This window comes from Pleurodeles waltl, chromosome 6 (genome assembly GCF_031143425.1).
Source record: "Pleurodeles waltl isolate 20211129_DDA chromosome 6, aPleWal1.hap1.20221129, whole genome shotgun sequence".
Lineage (NCBI taxonomy): Eukaryota > Metazoa > Chordata > Amphibia > Caudata > Salamandridae > Pleurodeles > Pleurodeles waltl.
Window position 1 is genome coordinate 322,529,262 of NC_090445.1, and position 20,803 is coordinate 322,550,064.

Sequence of the window (20,803 nt, forward strand, 5' to 3'; positions counted from 1 at the left end):
GTATGTCTCTCAATGGATTGACCGCAGGGTAAGCACAGCTCTGTGCTTTCACTTGGATTATGGCATCTGGTGCTGAGTTCAGATGGCTCTCTTACTCAGGGTCTGGTAAGCGTGATCTTGTTTTCTATATATCTGCTCATCACAACGTCTGATATTTCTCCACATTCGTCTGCTTTTGCTTACAGCGTTCTGTTGCACCTGTCTGTCACTGCTTATTATATTTTCTGTACCTGTTTGTTACTGCATTTAGCGTTTCTTTGCATTGAGCTATCGCTGCCTCTAGCACTTTTCTGTACCTGGTGATCGCTGCTTTTTGCGTTACCATTCAGTATATCTTAGAGCTCTTTGTTGCATTGTGGCGTGGTACCGCTTTCATGGCCTTACCAGCAGGTTCCTGGACAATAATACACACATTTCTGTGTAAGACCGTCATCATCTCCACAAGCTTGGGTCTAGCTGAATTGAGGATTTGACTCCACATACATTAAACGTCAATCTGCCCTTCGACTTAGGCACATATGGCAGGCACAAGCAGTATGCTGGACCATGACAAACTCCCTGGGAGAGCACTCTCAGTTCTTGGGTTATGCATCCCCTATGTTGTTGCCAGTTCTAGTGTCCTCCCCAGCCTGGGTACTCTTAAATGAACATGCCACACACGGAGCTTGGTTTTACTCGTCTTTATTCTGTGTGCAAGCGCAAACTCAACATTCTAAACCTGAAATCCAGTCACTACACCGAAACACTTCTGTCACAGTTCTACAGAGTCCATCAAGAACCAAAAGGGTCCTATCATCGCTGACTCACACAACACTACAGGATGGACCAGCTACTAGGGGAGCGGAGTGCACTTCACATAGTATGAGCTTGTTTGCAGCTAGATGTCACATGTCCCGTGGCTTCTTAAAGCAATAGCTAACAAGCGGAGGTTCTGCTTATATTAAAACGTTTGTGGTGAGGTGAAGGTAAAAGACTCAACTTAATATTAGTATTAACATGACATTTAATGGATACGTTTTCAATTATGTATATTTTTGGAACTGAGGAATCCGACCTATAAAGTAGTGTCTTCTTTCTTGCTGGAAGAAGTTAACTGTATGTACTTATTTCATTGAGCTACGGAACATATTCCCATGTGCCAAGTTAGATGATTTTTATAAGTACCACAGACAGAAAGACCTGTCTTTTAACCCATTTACTTGTGTTTCCTCAGCTTACGTCCATCATCAAGTTCGGTGAAAGTCCAGAGCTGAGTGGCAAATGCATTGTGTCGCTGGCCACAGGTAAATCCATGGAGTATGTCATGGGCTTGGATTTTAAGGGGTGGTGAGGTGGTTATATATACTGGCAAGCTTTTTTTTTAACATGCTTTCCTATGACCTTTGTACCCACCTTCACTTAAACTACTCACCTTCTGTCTTGCTCTAGTATTCTTCCAGTATCTTAAATCCTCTCATGCTGTCCCTGGGCCTCAGCCTTCAGTTATCAGTTTTGCACCTGAAATGTCTCATTTCTTTCTAAACTATTTTCAGATCCAAATCTCATGAATTATTCAGGGAAGGTATTGATGAACTTTGACCTCGCGAGGCGTTATGGAATTCAAGACGTCAACGGTATGTGCTTCTGTATATCTAGTCAGTGTGAGGAGGATCGGGAGGAAGCTTTTGGGGTTAAAGGTAAATGCACACTGAAACATAGCAATTTTGTAGCTCATGTACAGTAACTTCATTTATATAGCATCTGCTACCCTTAGTCTTGCTCTAAAGCACTTTGCTGACTGGTTGTACTCTCAAGAATGGAAGTCAGTTTGTGCTGTATGGCTTATTTGGGTAGTGTAGTTGCTGTGTGCAAGGACAAACTATGGTGTTCTGTTTTTGTCTTTGCACCTCTACATGAAGTTGAAGTGAAAGAAGTAGGGTAGGCAAGGCTTAAGACATCAGGCAGAATGTGTACCCCTGTTAAGGTATCATATTGTTTGAATATATATTTGTATAGGCGAGTTGAGCTGAGAACGTATATGGTCCTGACAACTCCTGGGCACTTATATATCAACTGGTAAACAAGATGGTCGCTTCCTAAAGTGGCTCCTAATCTCCACTGACCCAATCCACCTAATAATCTGACATCCGAGGCTTCGGTGTTGTGTGAACATGATGCTTCTACACAGACTCTGGTGAGTCCTAGCGAGGCGTGTGCAGCCGTGGCCTCAGGTGATGTATGTGCCCTTGCGGCCCTAACACCCTGAACTGGAGTGTAACCGGTGCCATCCCCTAAATATTATTGCAGGGCCCTGAGTGAACTAAACCAGGAGCTAAATATTGTGCTGCCTGTTGACTTGGTGCTCCGCATGGACTAGCTATAGCAGGGCATCTGGTTCTGACTACGGTGATGGAGGGGACCGGTACCTTATGAGCTGCCTTCCTTTACCTACGCATGTTCAACGGAAGATGAATTGGATATTGCCCTTCCTGGTCAGAGGCCCTGCAGGTTGACCTGGAAAGTGGCGGGAGGGTCACACCCATCCTCTAGGCCCTGGTGAGTGGAAAAGGGGCCCCAGGAGTCACTCTGGGTATGCGCATCCCTCTGGGCCCTTTCCGGTCTCGGCGCTCCCTGCCTGCTTTGCCTGCTAATGATCGTACTACTCAGCAGACTCCCTCTGAACTCCCCAGCTGCTTATTTTACTGGAGCCAGTGCCCCAAAAAGACCTTGGGACAGTGAGGCTGCTGAACAGGCTTCTTCTTCCCTTAGTAGTTTCTGTGTTACGCCTACAAGGCTTCTTGCCCCTCAGAAGGCAACGAAGTGGCCTCTGAGCATTAACTGCTGATTAAATGGGGCCCTATGAGCCATCTGGCCCCAGGTGTGTTGGTGAGGGGCCCGGGAGTGTAAGCATGGAGGCGTCTTATATATCCTTTACTGGACTTTCTGCTTTGGCCTGGGGGATTTCCTGGACATCCTGGGGCTCTGGAGGGTGAGCGAGCAACTGAGTGAGGGGGGGTGTGTGAAGTCTGACCATATCTGATTTAATGGGCGCAAATCGCACGGTCCCACCATTTACTTGCCCAGCGAGCACCGCACCTTGATCTCCCCAGGGATCCAGCCCTGCTGTATGACATACTTCCAGGCGCATCACCAGTCTCTCTGCAAGACACCTTGAGCCTACATACAAACAAAGCCCACACCACATCCTTCTTCTGGGAATACATGCTTTCTCATGCTTCATCTGTTCTTCCTCCCTACTACTCCTGGAGTGACCTGACTCTAACAGAGGAGTGGCATGCTGTTACACCTGTCCTGCTGTCTGTTGTGGCGGTCTCTGCCCTTGCACGCACTGTGACTTCCTGGGCCTAGTGATTGCTACGAAAACTTTGAGAACCTGCAGAGGAAAACCCTACAGGCTGCAGGAAGGTATCCCACAGCCGATTGCTCCCTGGAAGATGCCTGTACCCCTTCAGAGGTCTTCACTTTCCTCCCTCCCAGCCAGCCAGGGGTATTCTTTTTCCTTAACAGCTATGATGGGGGAGGTCGATGTACCTGACCAGCCCACCAGACTAAATTGGACAAGTTTGCACTTCCCCACAAGAGCATTGGCTGAGCACGGGTGGAGAACGCGCCCAGCTTCTCTGAACAGGTCCCATATGAGAGTGAGACCCTAAAACTCAGTGACATTATGGCAGTTATTCAGGTGGTCAGGGAATCCCTGGAAACCAAAATATTGATACCATGTCTGCAGGTGTCACACTGCTGCATGCAGACCTCCGTAATATGGGTGCCCAGCTGAAAGAGCTAGAAGACTCCCTTCTGACCCTAAAGATGGAAACTGCCACTCTACGGAAAAAGGAAAGGAACTACCCTCCAAGACGGAGGCTTTTAGGGGCAAAATGCAAAAGACTTTGAGGGTCGGTCAAGGAGGAACAGTGTACGCATAGTAGGAGTCCCAGAGAGGGCAGATGGTTCAATAGCCAATCATTTTGTTGAGAATTTCATTCTTAAAGTTCTCCAGCTCTGTGGACTATCCAACTACTTTTCTGTCGAGCGGGCCCACACAATTCTCTGGGCCATGCCCAGGCCTGATGCGCCACCCCATACGATAACTGCTTGCATCTTCAACTTCAGGGACCGGGGTGTAATTTTGTAAACAACACTTAGGGGGTCATTACAACATTGGCTGTAAAAGCCGCTTACCGCCGTGCAGAAGACCACCAACACACCGCCGCGGCCGCAGAATTCCACCCACAACTCAGAATCCGACAAAATCCAGACACCCACACAAGACCGCCACACCAAAGGTCAGTGATAAACTGGCGAAATCAAAACCTCCACCGTCACGCCAACAGAAATACGCCCCCACTATCACGCCCGCGCTCAAAATACACACACATTTTCAAAACACAACCACATTGGACAATTCGAAATTCACACACCTGATACACATACACACACACCACTCCCACACACCTATTACAATATAAAACACACACCCACATCACCCACAAACCCCTACGACCACCATTACAGAGAGAATGCCAGAGAGAGACACCACCATCCACAAACTAGCAGCAGCAGGCACTCAACACCATCACCCACACTACTTCCACGCACAAAACACCACACACCACTACACATCACCACACTTATCACCACATACACCACCCCACACATCACCTACACCACCCCATGGCACGGCAAAGACACCCCAGGTTCTTGGAGGAGGAGCTCAGGGTCATGGTGGAGGAAATCTTCCGGGTAGAGCCACAGCTATTTGGAGCACAGGTGCAGCACACCTCAATTGCAAGGAAGATGGAGCTATGGAGAAGAATAGTCGACAGGGTCAACGCAGTGGGACAGCACCCAAGAAATCGGGACGACATCAGGAAGAGGTGGAACGACCTACGGGGGAAGGTGCGTTCCGTGGTCTCAAGACACCACCAGGCGGTTCAGCGGACTGGCGGCAGACCCCCGCCTCCTCCCCCACAACTAACAACATGGGAGGAGCAGGTCTTGGAGATTCTGCATCCTGAGGGCCTCGCAGGAGTCGGTGGAGGAATGGACTCTGGTAAGTCAAATCTTAACTTTCATATCCCCCAACCTACCTGCATGCTATCACAGACCCCCACCCTCGCCCCCTCCCCTATCACTCCAACTCCTCACAAATGTCCCAACATCACAAACCACACATCCCAACACCAAGCCCTGCATGCAGCAACAAAGCATGGACACCCATCACTAAAGCATGCCCACTGCACATACCCATAACACCCCCCCTCAACCATCATCACACAAGCCCCCACACAGGAATGCTAGCACTGGGGTACACAGTCACCCACCCATTGCACACAATGACACACACAGATGCAATAATCATGCTTTTACACCCCTGCAGGACCACTACCCAACGTCACCAGACAGGAGGTTCCAGACATCCACCCCACCCACTGAAGAGGCCCACAGTGATGACAGCAGCTCTGTCCAACTGGATCCAGATGACCAGGCCGGACCATCGTGGGCCTTGGGACAGTCGGTTACCCACACCCAGTCACAGGCCACCACAGACCTTCCACCCTCTGGTAACACCAGCACAGCACCCACCCAGCGGGCCCATACCTCCGTCCCCAGGACACGTCAATCAGCTGTGTGTCCACCACTACAGGGAACCCAGGATAACCCACCACCCCAACAACAACAGGGACTTGGGGGCAGTGGTAGTGGGCACACAGTCCAGGGGACGGAGGCCCAGGAACACAGGGGAACTGGGAGGACTGCTGTGCGACAGGGGGTGGACAGGCCAAGGGAACCCTCTCTCCACGAGGCCCTCTCCTGCATCATGGGAGCATACCACCACTCCCAGGAGACGATGGCAACGGTCCTGGCCAAGTTTCAGGAGACACAGCGCATGCAGGAGGAACAGTATTTGGGGTTCAGGGAGGAACTCAGAACCATCAGCTCCGCCCTGGGCACCATCGTAGGGGTGCTGAAGGAAATACTTAACACCAGGAGGGACACTGTGGCACTACAAGGGGCCCCTGACACTAGCATGGACGATGAACTGCCCACCACCTCCGCCGGCGCTATTGGACAGGAGGCACCACCACAGGACCACCACACCAGCACCCCACACCCTGCAGATGGAGAACTACCCCGCAAACGGTCCCTGAGATCCAGGAACAGGACAGAGCACGATGCCAAGACCCCCGTACGAAATGAGACCACCCTGATTGTCATCCAACTGTCCCACTTTGTAACCCTGTCCATATTTAAACTGCCCCAGCTCCACTTCCTATGCCCATATGGGCAATGCACCTGTGAGACTAATAGACTGGACTCTGCCATGGACATTCCTCCGCCATCACCCCTCACCATTTAACTTACCCCCTCCAATATTTTGTATTTAAATAAACACCCTTGAATCACAAAACAATCTGGAGTCAGTCTGTGATTTCGAAAATGTGTATTAGCAATTACAGTGGCAAAATGCTCTTTCAAATGTAATGTCAACATACCTATGTCACACATCTCAAGTCCTTGAGGAATGTAAGCAGATGACACATGTTGGAAACCACACCTGTGGAACCGTAAGGGAAATGTACAACTCAGTTACCATATACTGGTAGAAATCGACAAGACAGGATAGATGTAGAAGTGTGAAAGTACTTGTAGTAGGCATGAATGTGTTCTCACTTGTGTGTCACTGGAAATATTGCTGGATAACTGAGTCCCTGTTGTCAATGTCTTCTTCCTCTGCTTCCTCCTCATCACTGTCCACAGGCTCCACCGCTGCCACAACACCGTCATCTTGACCATCCTCCTGCAGAAAAGGCACCTGTCGTCGCAAAGCCAAGTTGTGAAACATACAGCAGGCCACGATGATCTGGCACACCTTCTTTGGTGAGTAGAATAGGGAACCACCTGTCATATGGAGGCACTTGAACCTCGCCTTCAGGAGGCCGAAGGTCCGTTCGATCACCCTCCTAGTCCGCCCATGTGCCTCATTGTAGCGTTCCTCTGCCCTTGTCCTGGGATTCCTCACTGGGGTCAGTAGCCATGACAGGTTGGGGTAACCAGAGTCCCCTAATAGCCACACCCGGTGCCTCTGGAGTTGACCCATCACATAAGGGATGCTGCTATTCTGCAGGATGTAGGCGTCATGCACTGAACCAGGGAACATAGCATTTACCTGGGAGATGTACTGGTCTGCCAAACATACCATCTGTACATTCATGGAATGATAACTCTTCTGGTTCCTGTACACCTGTTCACTCCTGTGGGGGGGGGGGGTGGACCAGAGCTACATGGGTCCCATTAATGGCACCGATGATGTTGGGGATATGTCCAAGGGCATAGAAGTCACCTTTAACTGTAGCCAAATCCTTCACCTGAGGGAAAACGATGTAGCTCCGCATGTGTTTCAGAAGGGCAGACAACACGTTGGAAAACATAGGCTGGGACATCCCTGATGCCATGGCCACTGTTGTTTGAAATGACCCACTTGCAAGGAAATGGAGCACTGATAGCACCTGCACTTGAGGGGGGATCCCTGTGGGATGGCGGATTGCTGACATCAGGTCAGGCTCCAACTGGGCACACAGTTCCTGGATAGTGGCACGGTCAAACCTGTAGGTGATGCTCAAATGTCTTTCCTCCATTGTCGACAGGTCCACCAGCGGTCGGTACACCGGAGGATTCCACCATCTCCTCACATGTCCCAGCAGACGGTGCCTAGGAATGACAACAGCGACCACAGAGTCAAAAAACTCAGAGGTATGTACCCACAGTCTACACAGAACACCATTCATACACAAAATCTGGCCTGTATTTGTGTTGTGCGACAAGGCCTAGGTATGTGTGACGCAGTTAGTAATTAGGGCATGTGGGCCCCTGAAATGGCGGCTGCCTGACCTGTAAAGTGGGACAATGGGATGTGAGGTAACTGCGCTGGCGCAATGCTGCATTGGTTAACATTGGACCCTATGGGTCCCAGGAGCCAATGACGAAGTACGCCGGCGGTGATGTCACGCACCGCCGCAGACGTGACCGCCATTTGCTATCTGTTCAATCACTCGATACCTGATCTTCGACAGGAGAGGACCTACACTGCAAGTGCTGCTGTAACCTCAGTCTGGAAGAGACAATGGATCGTGCGCCGGGGGAAAGGGCCCCGGCCTTCACTGCAGAGGAGTTGGAGAAGCTCGTAGACGGGGTCCTCCCCCAGTACACGCTACTCTACGGTCCTCCAGACCAACAGGTAAGTACACAGGGAGCATGTTGTATGGGCTATGCCTGTGTGGAGAGGCCTGTTGTAAGAAGGAAGGGGGCACAGTTCTGCATGCATGATGGAATGTGAATGCATGTGCCACATGGCAAGGGTAGGGATGTGGGCCATTCACTTAGACGGTGCAGTTGTTAATGACTTCTCTTCTTCCCCTGTACATTTCATGTAGGTCAGCGCCCACCAGAAGAAGGATATTTGGCGTGCCATTGCCAAGGACGTCCGGACCCTGGGGGTCCACCACAGACGGAGCACCCACTGCTGGAAGAGATGGAAGGACATTCACCGATGGAGCAAGAAGACGGCGGAGGCTCAGCTGGGGATGGCCTCCCAACATGGGAGGGGTGCCCGTCGAACCATGACCCCCCTGATGTTCTGGATCCTGGCGGAGCCTACCCTGAGTTGGATGGGCGCTTGAGGGCATCACAGCAGACACAAGGGGGTGAGTACAACATCATTCAGCGGACTTTGCGCGCAGTGAAGGTGTCTGGGTGGGGGAGGAGGGCTGTGGGTTTCCCTAGGCCAGGGCGAGTTCCGTAGGCTAGGCCCCCCGTAATGCAGGCCATGTGGCACCCCAGCCCACCTCTGTAGAGTGCCAAGTACAGGTATTCATGCCCCTGTGTCATCTATGTGTGCAGATGTCGTCCATAGCCTTGTAGGCCATATCCCAGGAATTGCATCTGTAGAGCCCAACAGCGCGACGTAGTGCAGGGAGCTGCTGTGTCTGTATTGTCCGCCAACGGTAGTGGTAAGCCATGCACTCAACCTGTCTTTCTTCTATCGTCCCACCCCCCTTTTTGTGGTCTCCCTGTTCTTGGGTGCATCAGCATCATCAGGCGGAGGTACAGTGGCACCGTAGCACGAGGGAGCTGCATCCCACATGGCCATGGAGGGCCACACCACGGACTCAGAATACACCAGTGGGACAGACCACCACGGCAGTCGCAGGATCTGCAACCAGCGACACGGACTCGTCCTCCGATCGGAGCTCCCTTGTGGTGGCGGCAACATCTGTGCCCCCCACTTCTACAGGTACAGCCGCCCTCCCAGCAGCCCCTCAGCGTGTGCCCGCTCACCCAGGAGGGTGGGCATCACCTTCGCCCCAGGCACCTCAACCCCTGCCCCTGTCACCTCTGCTGCCCTCAGTGAGGAGGCCATTGACCTGCTCAGGTCCCTCACTGTTGGGCAGTCTACCATTTTGAATGCCATCCAGGGTGTAGAAAGGGAATTGCAACACACTAATGCATTCCTGGAGGGCATTCATTCTGGTCAGGCTGCCCTTCATCGAACCCTGCAAACTCTGGCCTCAGCACTGATGGCAGCCATAGTCCCTGTCTCTAGCCTCCCCCCTCCAACTTCCTCCACCCCGACCCAATCCCCTGTACCTCTGCCTATCCCAAGCACACCATCAGACCAGCCTGCACACACCTCACCACACAAGGGAAGCTTAGGCAAACATAAGCACCACACATCCCACAGGCACTCACGCAAGCATCACACACATACAGACGCACCAACATCAACTGCCTCCACTGTGTCCCCCTCCTCGTCGTTTCCTTCCTCCCTCCCAGTCTCGTCTACACTCACACCTGCATGCACTACCACTACAGCCACTACGTCCCGCACCAGCACACCCACCACCACACCCCGCTCACGTGCACTCACCACCCCCACTACCATTTACACATCCCCTGTGTCCTCTCCCAGTGTGTCTGTGATGCCCCTCCGAAGATACACAAACGCAGGCACACACCCACCCAACAGCCATCCACCTCACGACAGCCTCCAGCCCATGCTCCTGCACCCAAATCCACAAAACTTACACCTCCTACAACCACCACCTCTTCCTCCACTCCCAAACCCCCTCCATCTACCCGTCCCAGTGTCTCCCAAAAACTTTTCCTGGCCCCCCTTAACCTTTTTCCCACCACCACCACCCCCCCCCCTTCCAACTCATAGGTCCCGTACTAGCACCTCAGCCAAGAAATCTCCGGGACCAGTGGTGCCAGTTGTTACAGGTATGTGGAGTGCACCGGCCACCAGGCCAGCCAGTGTGGCACGGAGCCAGAGCACAGCCAGCCCCCCCCCCCCCTATGAAGCATCAGAAGTTGGACAGTGCCCGGCGGGAGAGGGGGGAGACTCCAGCCAGCAAAGCCGCTCACAAGGGTCCCGGGGGGAGTGTCGACTCAGCTGTGACTCCTCCCAAGGTGGGGAAGGGGCAGAAGAAATCTCCAAAGTCTTGGAGGAGCAGCACGGCGGAGAGGACCGCCATCATCCCTGCTGCCCAGGAGGCCACCGCCAGAGTCACTGCCCAAGAGGCCAGCCCTATCGTCACTGGCCAGGAGACCACCGCCAGCCACAGCCCAGCTGGCCAGGAGGGCCCTGCAAGACCCAGCCCAGCTGACCCATGAAGGACCGCCAGCCACAGCCCTGCTGGGCAATGAAGGACCGCCTTGGCAAGCACCGCTGAACAGGCCAGGGACCGCTGAACAGGGCAAAGACCGCCATGGAATGCACCGCTGAACAGGTCTGACAGTGGCAACGCAAGCACCGCTGAACAGGCCAGGGACTGCTGAACAGGGCAAAGACCGCCATGGAATGCACCGCTGAACAGGTCTGACACTGGCAACACAAGCACCGCTGAACAGGCCAGGGACCGCTGAACAGGGCAAAGACCGCCATGGAATGCACCGCTAGCCCATTTGCGGCAGGGGCAGTGACGCAATTGTGACCATCACGGGGTGTGTGCTGCACTCTGGGCACCAGTCCCCCTCCAGCACCAGTGGAGACTGTTATCCACTTGAGAGACTGTGGCTTTTCACTCCCCAGGTTGTAACAGTGGGCAACCAACCCACTGTAGAGACTTGAGAGACTGTGGCTTTGCACTCCCCAGGATGGAACAGTGGGCAACCCACCCACTGTAGAGACTTGAAAGACTGTGGCTTTGCACTCCCCAGGATGGAACAGTGGGCAACCCACCCACTGGAGAGACTGTGGCTTTGCACTCCCCAGGATGTAACAGTGGGCAATCCACCCACTGTAGAGACATGAGAGACTGTGGCTTTGCACTCCCCAGGACGTAACAGTAGGCCACCCACCCACTGTAGAGACTTGAGAGACTGTGGCTTTTGCACTCCCCAGGATACATCAATGGGCATGGAGCCCCCTCGTGGATCTGGCGTGGTGCACTCATCTGGCTGAGGTGCCCCCCCCTTCCCTTCCCCCTGAGGTGCCTGTTGTATTTCTATCTGATGCCCCAGCAGTGTTCTCTCCGTTTTGATCAGGTATCTTGTGTGGGCCTTGCCCATGCATTTTGGGCCCAGTGGTCCACGGACAATGAATGGTGCATTACCTGCACTACTAATCGTGGTGTATATTTTGTTTAATGTGTATATATATCTGTATATATTAGCTGACTGTATTTTGATATATTACAATGGTTCCACTAATTTCCTTTTGTCTTTGCATTCTTCCGGGGGGTTTGGGGGGTGTTACTGTAATGTATAGATAAGCATTGGTGTGTGTGTTGTAGTGGGTGAGGGTCGGGTGGGGGTTGGGATGTTGGTTGTGTGTGTCCCTGTGTTTTTGCCTCCCCCCTCCCCTATGTCGTAGGTGCAGTACTCACCGTGCTCTTCGCCGCCGGCGTTGATGATCCTCGTATAGGAGCAGGAAGACTATCGCTGGCAGAATATGGAGTTCCGGCTCCATGGTGTCCTGATTCCTCGTGGGATGTGTAGAGGTGAGCGTTTTCCCTTTGAAATGGCTGTTTCTGCCGTGTTTTTATCCGCGGTGAATCCGCCCCGGAAAAGGTGGCGGATTGGTAGGTTGTGATACTGTGGGTGGTACATTGTCCTCCGCCTGTCAGTTGGCGGTGACCGCCGCGCTGTTTGTCTGTACCGCCGTGGCGGTCGGAGTGTTAAAGTGGCTGTCTTTGTTGGCGGTTTCCGCCACGGTCATAATTCCAAAAAGTTTACCGCCGGCCTGTAGGCATAGTTACCGCCGCTTTAACACTGTCCTCCAGGGTTGTAATGACCACCTTAGTGCTCCTCCATTCATGTTCGAGAATGTGACCATCAATTTCTTTCCATACTTCACACTCTGAATCTAATGGCTGCATCACAGCTTTCTGAAAGTGAAACTTGCCCTATTAGATCAGGGCTGGAAGCACTTCATGCTGTTCCTGGCGAACTTGTGGGTAGTGGTTGAGTGGAAGACTTGGTACTTCACTACCCCTGAAGAGGCCTGGGACTGGCTAGATGGATGGAAGCCAGCTGGTGGTGCATGTACCAAAAGCCAGTCTGGACGACAGCGATATGACCCTGATGCCTCAGGCCAGGGAAACCACTCAACTGACCTACAACCTGGGGCGGGATCATCTCATCACCAAAGCACAGGAAGTTAACCTCATCATGAATGACATGACGAATGGTCAGACGGCGCAGGATGAAGTACACTACTGCCAAGACTCATGTCACTGCACTGACTTGGAGCAAGGACAATCAATCTCTGCTTACCCGCATTTTTCTCTCTTTAACCCTTCCCTTCTCTCTGTCTAGGATCCCGGCCCGCTTGCTGATGTCACATAGCTGTTCCAGTTATCTTATGCAAAAAGATGACACTGGGAACATGTGAGGATTCTGAATGGGGAGTGGACTAGGGAACTTTTTTTGGCGGTTGACGCTGTCACCTGTTGTTTCTGTACTAGATTGGGGCAACAGGCGCTCTGCTATGTTGGGAGGTCAGGCAGGGAGGGGGCTACAGTTCAAGGAATTTTGTTTGTATTTATGTTATGTTTTTGACAGGACAGCTATCCTGTTATTCACTTGCACTGACAATAGATGTCCACACAGGGTAGTGTATGTCCCTTCGGTCAACAGTGAAGCTTATCAGCACAAATAAATTGACCCTGTAGGAAAGCACCCTTTTTGGCATGGTTAGCCCCCACTTTTTTCCTGGTATCTGATGTGATTTCGACTGAAAGTGCACTGGGTTCTTGCTAACCAGGTCCCCAGTGCCAGATCTCCTTCCTAAAATTTTACAGTTGTTTTCTGCAATTGGCAAAACCTTTAGCACCCGTGTAATTTCCTTGTAAATGGTACCCCTGGTACATAGGGCCTGGGGTACTAAAGAAGGTCGCTAAGGGCTGCAGCACAAATTGTGCCATCCTCAGGGACCTCTCATCAAATGTCCACAGTGCTGCCATCACTGTGCGTCTCGGTGTAGACAAAAGTGAAAACACATTCTGTCACACATCCCCAGGTCCCCTACCACTGCCTATGATATTTGTAAGTCACCCCTATAGAAGACCTTCCAGCCCTAAAGCAGGGTGCATTATATCACGTGAGAACATATCTGCATGAGCCCACGAGTGGACAGCAAAGCCATTTAAAATACATGTGCTGAACACTGATCAATAAGAGTTGCCCTACATGATGGCTACACTGAAACTAGGGATGTTTGGTATCAAACTTCACATATTAATAAACCCTCTCTGATTCCAGTAATGTATTTATTAAGACATGCACCCAGAGGGCACCCCCTGAAAACCCAACTGACTGCTAGTATGTTGACTGGTTGTACCAGCACAGCCATCCTAGATAGATTTCTGACCTTCTGAGGTGAGAGTCAGCACTCTCGGAGGCCAGGAACAAAGCCTGCTCTGGGCGAAGGTGTTAACACCTCTTCCAGGCAGGATGGACATTCCAGTGCGGGAAGTTTCGAAGGACCAGCTGCCTTTGTTATACGACCAAGGTCTCTCCAGAAGGCGGAAATGACCACCCCCCTGTCCTGACCCTACTTCTTAGTGCCAAGATAGGTGGGAAAATTAGTAAGATTAGGAGGTGTACCCATACCCAGCCAGTCCCACCCCTAAGGTGGAAAAGCTGATATGGACATCACTTTTCAAATTTCTCCATCTTGTTTTGGACAGAATTAGTTTTCTAGGGCCAGGGTTGTGCCCGCTTCCCAGCAGAAGTGGTCATATTGATGGTGTAGTCACCCTAAAGGTAGGTAACCCTTTGACTGCTACCTGTCACTTCCTATAACACCCCAACATTTATTATTTAGGTGGCACCCCTGAGTCCAGGAACTCGAATTTGATGGATTAAGAGAAAAAAGACGAAGAAGAGTCACTGTCTGTCGAGAACAGCAGAATAGCTATGTACTTTCTGGCATGAAATCCTGCCTGCTTGCAACTCTCTCGGCAATCGTGACAGAGTGACCTGTAAAGCTAGAGAACTATCAAAGCCACGGGTAGCCTGCCAGCATCTCAAAAACCACTGCCAGTCGCCCTTGGAATAGATGTGCTACTTCCTTGCAGGCACGAACAAGCACAGTCTGGTCCACTACCTTGCTGCACCCTGGCCTAAACAAAGCTGCAGACGACCAGGAGAAGGTTCTCATGCTCTGAAGGACCAGATCTGTTTTACCACTAAGTGTGAAGTCACCAGGGCCAACCAGAGCTGTGCAGCACAATCCCCCGGGGTACCGGATGCACTGCACCAAGCACCAAAGTGAGAGTCCATTCTGGATTCCCACTGCACAAGGACCAAGCAGCTGTTGAGGAACGTTCACACCACAGAGACCCACTTTATGAGTGGCCCAGCAGTCTTGAATTCGCCCCTGCCAGCTGTTGGCCCCTAACCGCGAGGAGCATTTTTGCACACAAACTCAGCTGCCCTACCTACTCTGCACCCGAGCGGCCCGGGTACCGAATAACCGGCTGAGCCCTCTTGCTCTAAGACCCCTTGTGACTTAAGCCCCCGTTTGAGAGCTCTCAGACTTGTCCCCAGGTCTCCCATTTTCCCCCCTTCACCGTAAGGCACCCAGCTACAACCTCACCAGTACCCTGCTTCCGGTGAAATCTGTGCACCTCCAAAATATCTGCTGGTAGTACTTTGGACCTTGGCCCACTACGATTACCAACTATGAAGGTGAACTCCTGAAACTGATTATATCTATCTTTATGCATAACTGACTTTTCCTTCCATAGGACTGCATTGTGGGTAAAGGCACACACGTTTTTCCATTTTGCCTACCTGTGAAAATTCATAACAAAAACAGTACTCAGTCTTTAACCCCTACTGTGCCGAGGACGAGGTGATCTCGTCCAAGGCGCTGGTTCCCCGGTGCCTTGGACGAGATCAACTCATCCTGCTATGGGCCCCCGGGGGGAGCACTAGCACTCCCCCCGATATCCAGTCACACCCTCCCCTAGGCAGGGATGGAAGGGAATCACTTCCCTTTTACCCCCTGCCCCCGTGGCGTCTGATGACGTCAGTGCGCTTTCGAGCGTTGACCTCATCAGAGGCCTTCCCTCCGGTGCTGGATGCTTAGCTTCCAGCGCCCGATCAGAGGAGAAATGCAAAGCATTTCTCCAATCACGTGGAGGGGGCAGAGAAGCCTGAAAGGAGAGGAAAGGCCTTTCCTCTCCTTTCAGGCTTCTCTGAGCATTTCTGCTGACCGATCGCGATCGGGCAGCAGAAATGCCACTAGACACCAGGGAATTTTTTTTTGTGTGTTTATTTTATAAGGAGAGTGGCCCCTTGGGCAAGGGCCGCTCTCCAGGGGGGCAATTTGTTTTTGGGCTGTTTCTGCCCTCCCCGGGGGCAGAAACCCCCCTTGACACCAGGGATTGTTTTTTTGTTTTTTTTGGGTTTTTGTGTTTTTTTATTTGTGGGGAGCGACCCCTTAGGCAAGGGTTGCTCCCCTGGGGGCAAAAACATTTCTAGGCCATTTCTGCCCCCCTGGGGGGCAGATCGGCCTATTTATATTAGGCCAATCTGACCCCAAAGGGGGCAAAAACCACTAGACACCAGGGATTTTTTTTTTTTATATGTACACATAAGGGGAGCGGCCCCCTGGGCAAGGGCCGCTCCCCAAGGGGGCAAATAATTTTACGGCTGTTTCTGCCCCCGGGGGGGTACAAACCCCCTAGACACCAGGTTTTTTTGTTTTTTTTTGTTATATGGGGGGAGCGACCCCTTAGGCAAGGGTCTCTCTCCTGGGGGCAAAATTAATTCTAGGCCGTTTCTGCCCCCCTTGGGGCCAGATCGGCCTATTTCTATTAGGCTAATCCCCAAGGGTGGCAGAACCCACTAGACATCAGGGATTTTTTTTTTTTTTTTTTTTCAGTTTCACTTCGAGGGGAGCAACCCCTTAGGCATGGGTCGCTCTCCTGGGGGGGGGGGGCAGGGAGTTTGTTTAAGGCAATTTCTGCCCCCCTTGGGGGCAAAGCTGCCTATTTTTATTAGGCCGATCTGCCTCCAAGGGGGGCAGAATCCACTAGGCACCAGGGATTTTATTTTTGTGCCAATTTCACACACATTTCACGCAAGGGGAGCGACCCCTTAGGCAAGGGTTGCTCCACTTGGGGGGGCAAATTTATTTTAGGTCATTTCTGCTCCCCTTGAGGGCAGATCGGCCTATTTCTATTGGGCTGATCTGCCCCCGGGGGACAGAAACCACTTAGGCACCAGGGATTGGTGTGTGTGCTTTGTTTGGGGGGCCAGCCCCTTGGGCAAGTGTCGCTCCCCATGGGGGCACATTACTGTTGGCCATATCTACCCCCTTGGGGGCAGATAAGCTTATTTTTGGAAGGTCCATCTGCCCCCAAGGGGCGCAGAAAGCCCACCAGAGACCAAGGAAGATTTGTTTTCAAAATAAGAGGGAGGGGGTATAGCCATACCCCAACCGCAAATAAATGGGGCCAAAGTTGCTCTGCCCACCAGTGGGCAGATGGGGCAATTACCCCCGATCCACACCCCGGGGGCAGGAAGTCTACTAAATGCCAGGGGATAAAAAAAAAAAAAAAAATTGGGGGGTGGTGGCTACCAACCAGTATGGGCATGGTTATGCCCCCACCCCAACTGAAGGGGGTAACAGTCTTTCAGCTCTCCCCCGCACACTAAAACATCTTATCCCATGGCAAGCAAGTGGACATTTGATTATTTGGGGTTTTGGTTTTACATTAGGGCCATGAGAGCTTGGCTAACTCTCAAAATCGTCCCACTTGGAATGGTGAGGACTGCACTTTTTGGACTTTGGGACGCTGCCATGTAGAAAAAAACCACAAGACCTAGACACATCTGAAAATTAAACATCTGTGTGAGTCCAGGGTAGTGTGCTTCACATGCACCCCGCACCATTTTCTTACCCATAATGCCCTGAAAACCTCCAACTTTGCTGGAAATCACACAATTTCCCCACATTTTTGTGCTTGAACCTACCGGAATCTGCAGGAATCCACAAAATTCCTACCACCCAGCATTGTCTCATCTATACCAATAGAAATTCTGCCCCACTTGTCAGTCTACATTTTTTTTCTCCAAACTGGCCTTTTGGACCCGCTTTGGTTCCCCCTCAATTTTGACATGTTTTTGTCTCTTCCCTGTCACAGGCACTTGGCCCACCTACACAAGTGAGGTATCATTTTTACCGGGAGACTGAGGGGAACGTTGGGTGGTAGGAAATGTGTCCTGGTGCGGTGATCCCACACAGAAATGTGGGAAAAATGTGATTTATTTTTAGCTAAATTTGAGTTTTGCTGAGGATTCTGGGTAAGAAAACACTGGGGTATCCACACAAGTCACACCTCCCTGGACTCCCTCGGGTGTCTAGTTTTCAGAAATGTCTGGGTTTGGTAGGTTTCCCTGTATGGCTGCTGAGCCCAGGACCAAAAACGCAGGTGCCCCCCGCAAGAACAGGTAGTTTTGTATTTGATATTTTTATGTGTCCAGATAGTGTTTTGAGGCATTTCCTTTCGCGGGCACTGGGCCTACCCACACAAGTGACGTACCATTCTTATCGGAAGACTTAGGGGAACGCTGGGTGAAAGGAAATTTGTGTCTCCTCTCAGATTCCAGAACTCTGTCACCGAAATGTGAGGAAAAAGTGTTTTTTTTAGCCAAATTTTGAGGTTTGCAAAGGATTCTGGGTAACAGAACCTGGTGAGAGCCCCACAAGTCACCCTGTCTTGGATTCCCCTAGGTCTCTAGTTTTCAAAAATGCACAGGTTTGGTAGGTTTCCCTAGAGATAGAGCTAGAGGCCAAAAATCCACAGGTAGGCACTTCTGTTTTCTGTAGAAAAATGTGATGTGTCCACGTTGTGTTTTGGAGCATCTCCTGTCAGGGGCACTATGCCTACCCACACAAGTGAGGTACCATTTATATCGAGAGACTTGGGGGAACGCTGGGTGGAAGGAAATTTGTGGCTCCTCTCAGATTCCAGAACTCTCTGTCACCGAAATGTGAGGAAAACGTGTTTTTTTAGCCAAATTGTGAGGTTTGCAAAGGATTCTGGGTAACAGAACCTGGTGAGAGCCCCACAAGCCACCCAATCCTGGATTCCCCTCGGTCTCTAGTGTTCACAAATGCACAGGTTTGGTAGGTTTCCCTAGGTGCCGGCTGAGCTAGAGGCCAAAATCCACAGGTAGGCACTTTGCAAAAAACACCTCTGTTTTCTGTTGAAAAATTTGATGTGTCCACGTTGTGTTTTGGGGCATTGCCTGTTGCGGGCAATAGGTCTACCCACACAAGTGAGGTACCATTCTTATCGGGAGACTTGGATGAACATAGAATAGCAAAACAAGTGTTTTTGCCCCTTGTCTTTCTCTACATTTTTCTCTTCCAAATATAAAACAGTGTGTAAAAAAGACGTCTACTTGAGAAATGCCCTGTATTTAACATGCTAGTAGGAGCACCCCAGAATTCAGAGATGTGCAAATAACCACTGCTCCTCAACACCTTATCTTGTGCCCATTTTGGAAACACAAAGGTTTTCTTGATACCTATTTTTGACTCTTTATATGTCAGCAAATGAATTGCTGTATACCCGGTATAGAATGAAAACCCACTGCAAGGTGCAGCTCATTTATTGGCTCTGGGTACCTAGGGTTCTTGATGAACCAACAAGCCCTATATATCTCCGCAACCAGAAGAGTCCAGCGGACGTAACAGTATATTGCTTTCAAAAATCTGACATTGCAGGAAAAAGTTACAGAGTAAAACATAGAGAAAAATTGCTGTTTTTTCACCTCAATTTCAATTCTTTTATTTCGGTTGTTATTTTCTGCAGGAAACCCTTGTAGGATCTACACAAATTACCCATTGCTGAATTTTGTCTAAGTTTCAGAAATGGTTAGGTTTCTGGGATCCAGCATTGGTTTCACACCCATTTCTGTCACTGACTGGAAGGAGGCTGAAAGCACAAAAAAACATAAAAAATGGGGTAAAATGCCAAATTTGTGTTGAAAAATTGGGTTTTCTGGTTCAAGTCTGCCTGTCCCTGAAAGCTGGGAAGCTGGTGATATTAGCACTGCAAACCGTTGATGCCATTTTCAGGGGAAAAACCACAAGCCTTCTTCTGCAGCCGTTTTTTCCAATTTTTTTTTAAAAAAACGAAATTTTCCACTGTATTTTGGCTAATTTCTTGGCCTCCTTCAGGGGAACCCACAAAGTCTGGGTACCTCTACAATCCCTAGATGTTGGAAAAAAAGGACGCAAATTTGGCGTGGGTAGCTTATGTGGACAAAAAGTTATGTGGGCCTAAGCGAGAACTATTCCAAATAGGCAAAAAAAAGGCCTGGCACAGGAGGGGGAAAAGACCTGGCAGCGAAAGGGTTAACAAAGTTCTTGGTTTCAAAATATATATAAAAAGAAGAGTTATTTTTCTAATTTGGTCACAGATTTATCCTTTGAGTGTGTGTCTCATTTATTGCCTCTGTGAATACAATAAATGCTTAGCACTGCCCTCTGATAAGCCCAACTGCTTTCTCACACTAGCACAAAATAGAGTGTTAGTATTATCTACCTTTTCCTCTAGAAACCAATTGGGGCTCCACTAGACTATCTGCACGGTGAACTTCTTTTTCGTGCACCATATAGAGACCCAGCTTCCTACAGGCCCTCAGGTTTTATACACACAGGGGTGACCCCTCATATAGGACCAACATAAAGCTCCTCTCCTGGAATGTAAACAACCTGGGAGACAAAATTAAAAGGTAAGTTGTGATGCCGTACTTCATATGTCGTACACCTGATATGATTCTTACCCAAGAGACCCATATAATGGCCAATAAATGTCACACAATGGATAGATGGGGGTTACAAAAAGGACATACTCTCGGGAAACACCATTGGTTCCAATGAAGTGGGTATCCTCATACGAAAATCCCACCCACTGATAACTCATCACACCTGGTCAGACGCGGCTCTCGTGGGAAGCTGGGAAGTTATGCCTTTGAATATGTGTTCAGTAAACATTTCACCTAGCCTTCACAACTTACTGCTGCCCACATTGAGCTCCCTATTGCTCCAAATGCCGGAGGGTAAATTGCTTTTGGGGGGTCATTTTAACGTGGTACTATAGGAGGAGCAAGACTGCATGCCTCAGAGACAGGGTACACCCTCCCGTCGTCCACTGACAGACGTTGTACTGGCCCTTGGTTTGCTAGGCGTTTGGCTGCCTATAGCCCTAACAAACAGGGCTTTACCTTCCACTCCAGGGCGCTCTGTACTCTGTCCCGGAACGACCACCTCCTC

The 20,803-nt window shown here is 50.6% G+C and overlaps 1 protein-coding gene across 2 annotated transcripts in view; it reads left to right on the top strand.

The window, feature by feature from the left end:
- LOC138299676 (dehydrogenase/reductase SDR family member 1-like) overlaps nucleotides 1–20,803 on the top strand; it is a 235,436-nt gene that overhangs the window by 193,685 nt on the left and 20,948 nt on the right. For both annotated transcript variants that reach the window (XM_069238149.1, XM_069238150.1), the window contains exons 7-8: nucleotides 1,214–1,283; nucleotides 1,533–1,613. In XM_069238149.1, the coding sequence (XP_069094250.1) occupies nucleotides 1,214–1,283; nucleotides 1,533–1,613 (151 nt within the window). The remainder of the gene's footprint in view (nucleotides 1–1,213; nucleotides 1,284–1,532; nucleotides 1,614–20,803) is intronic.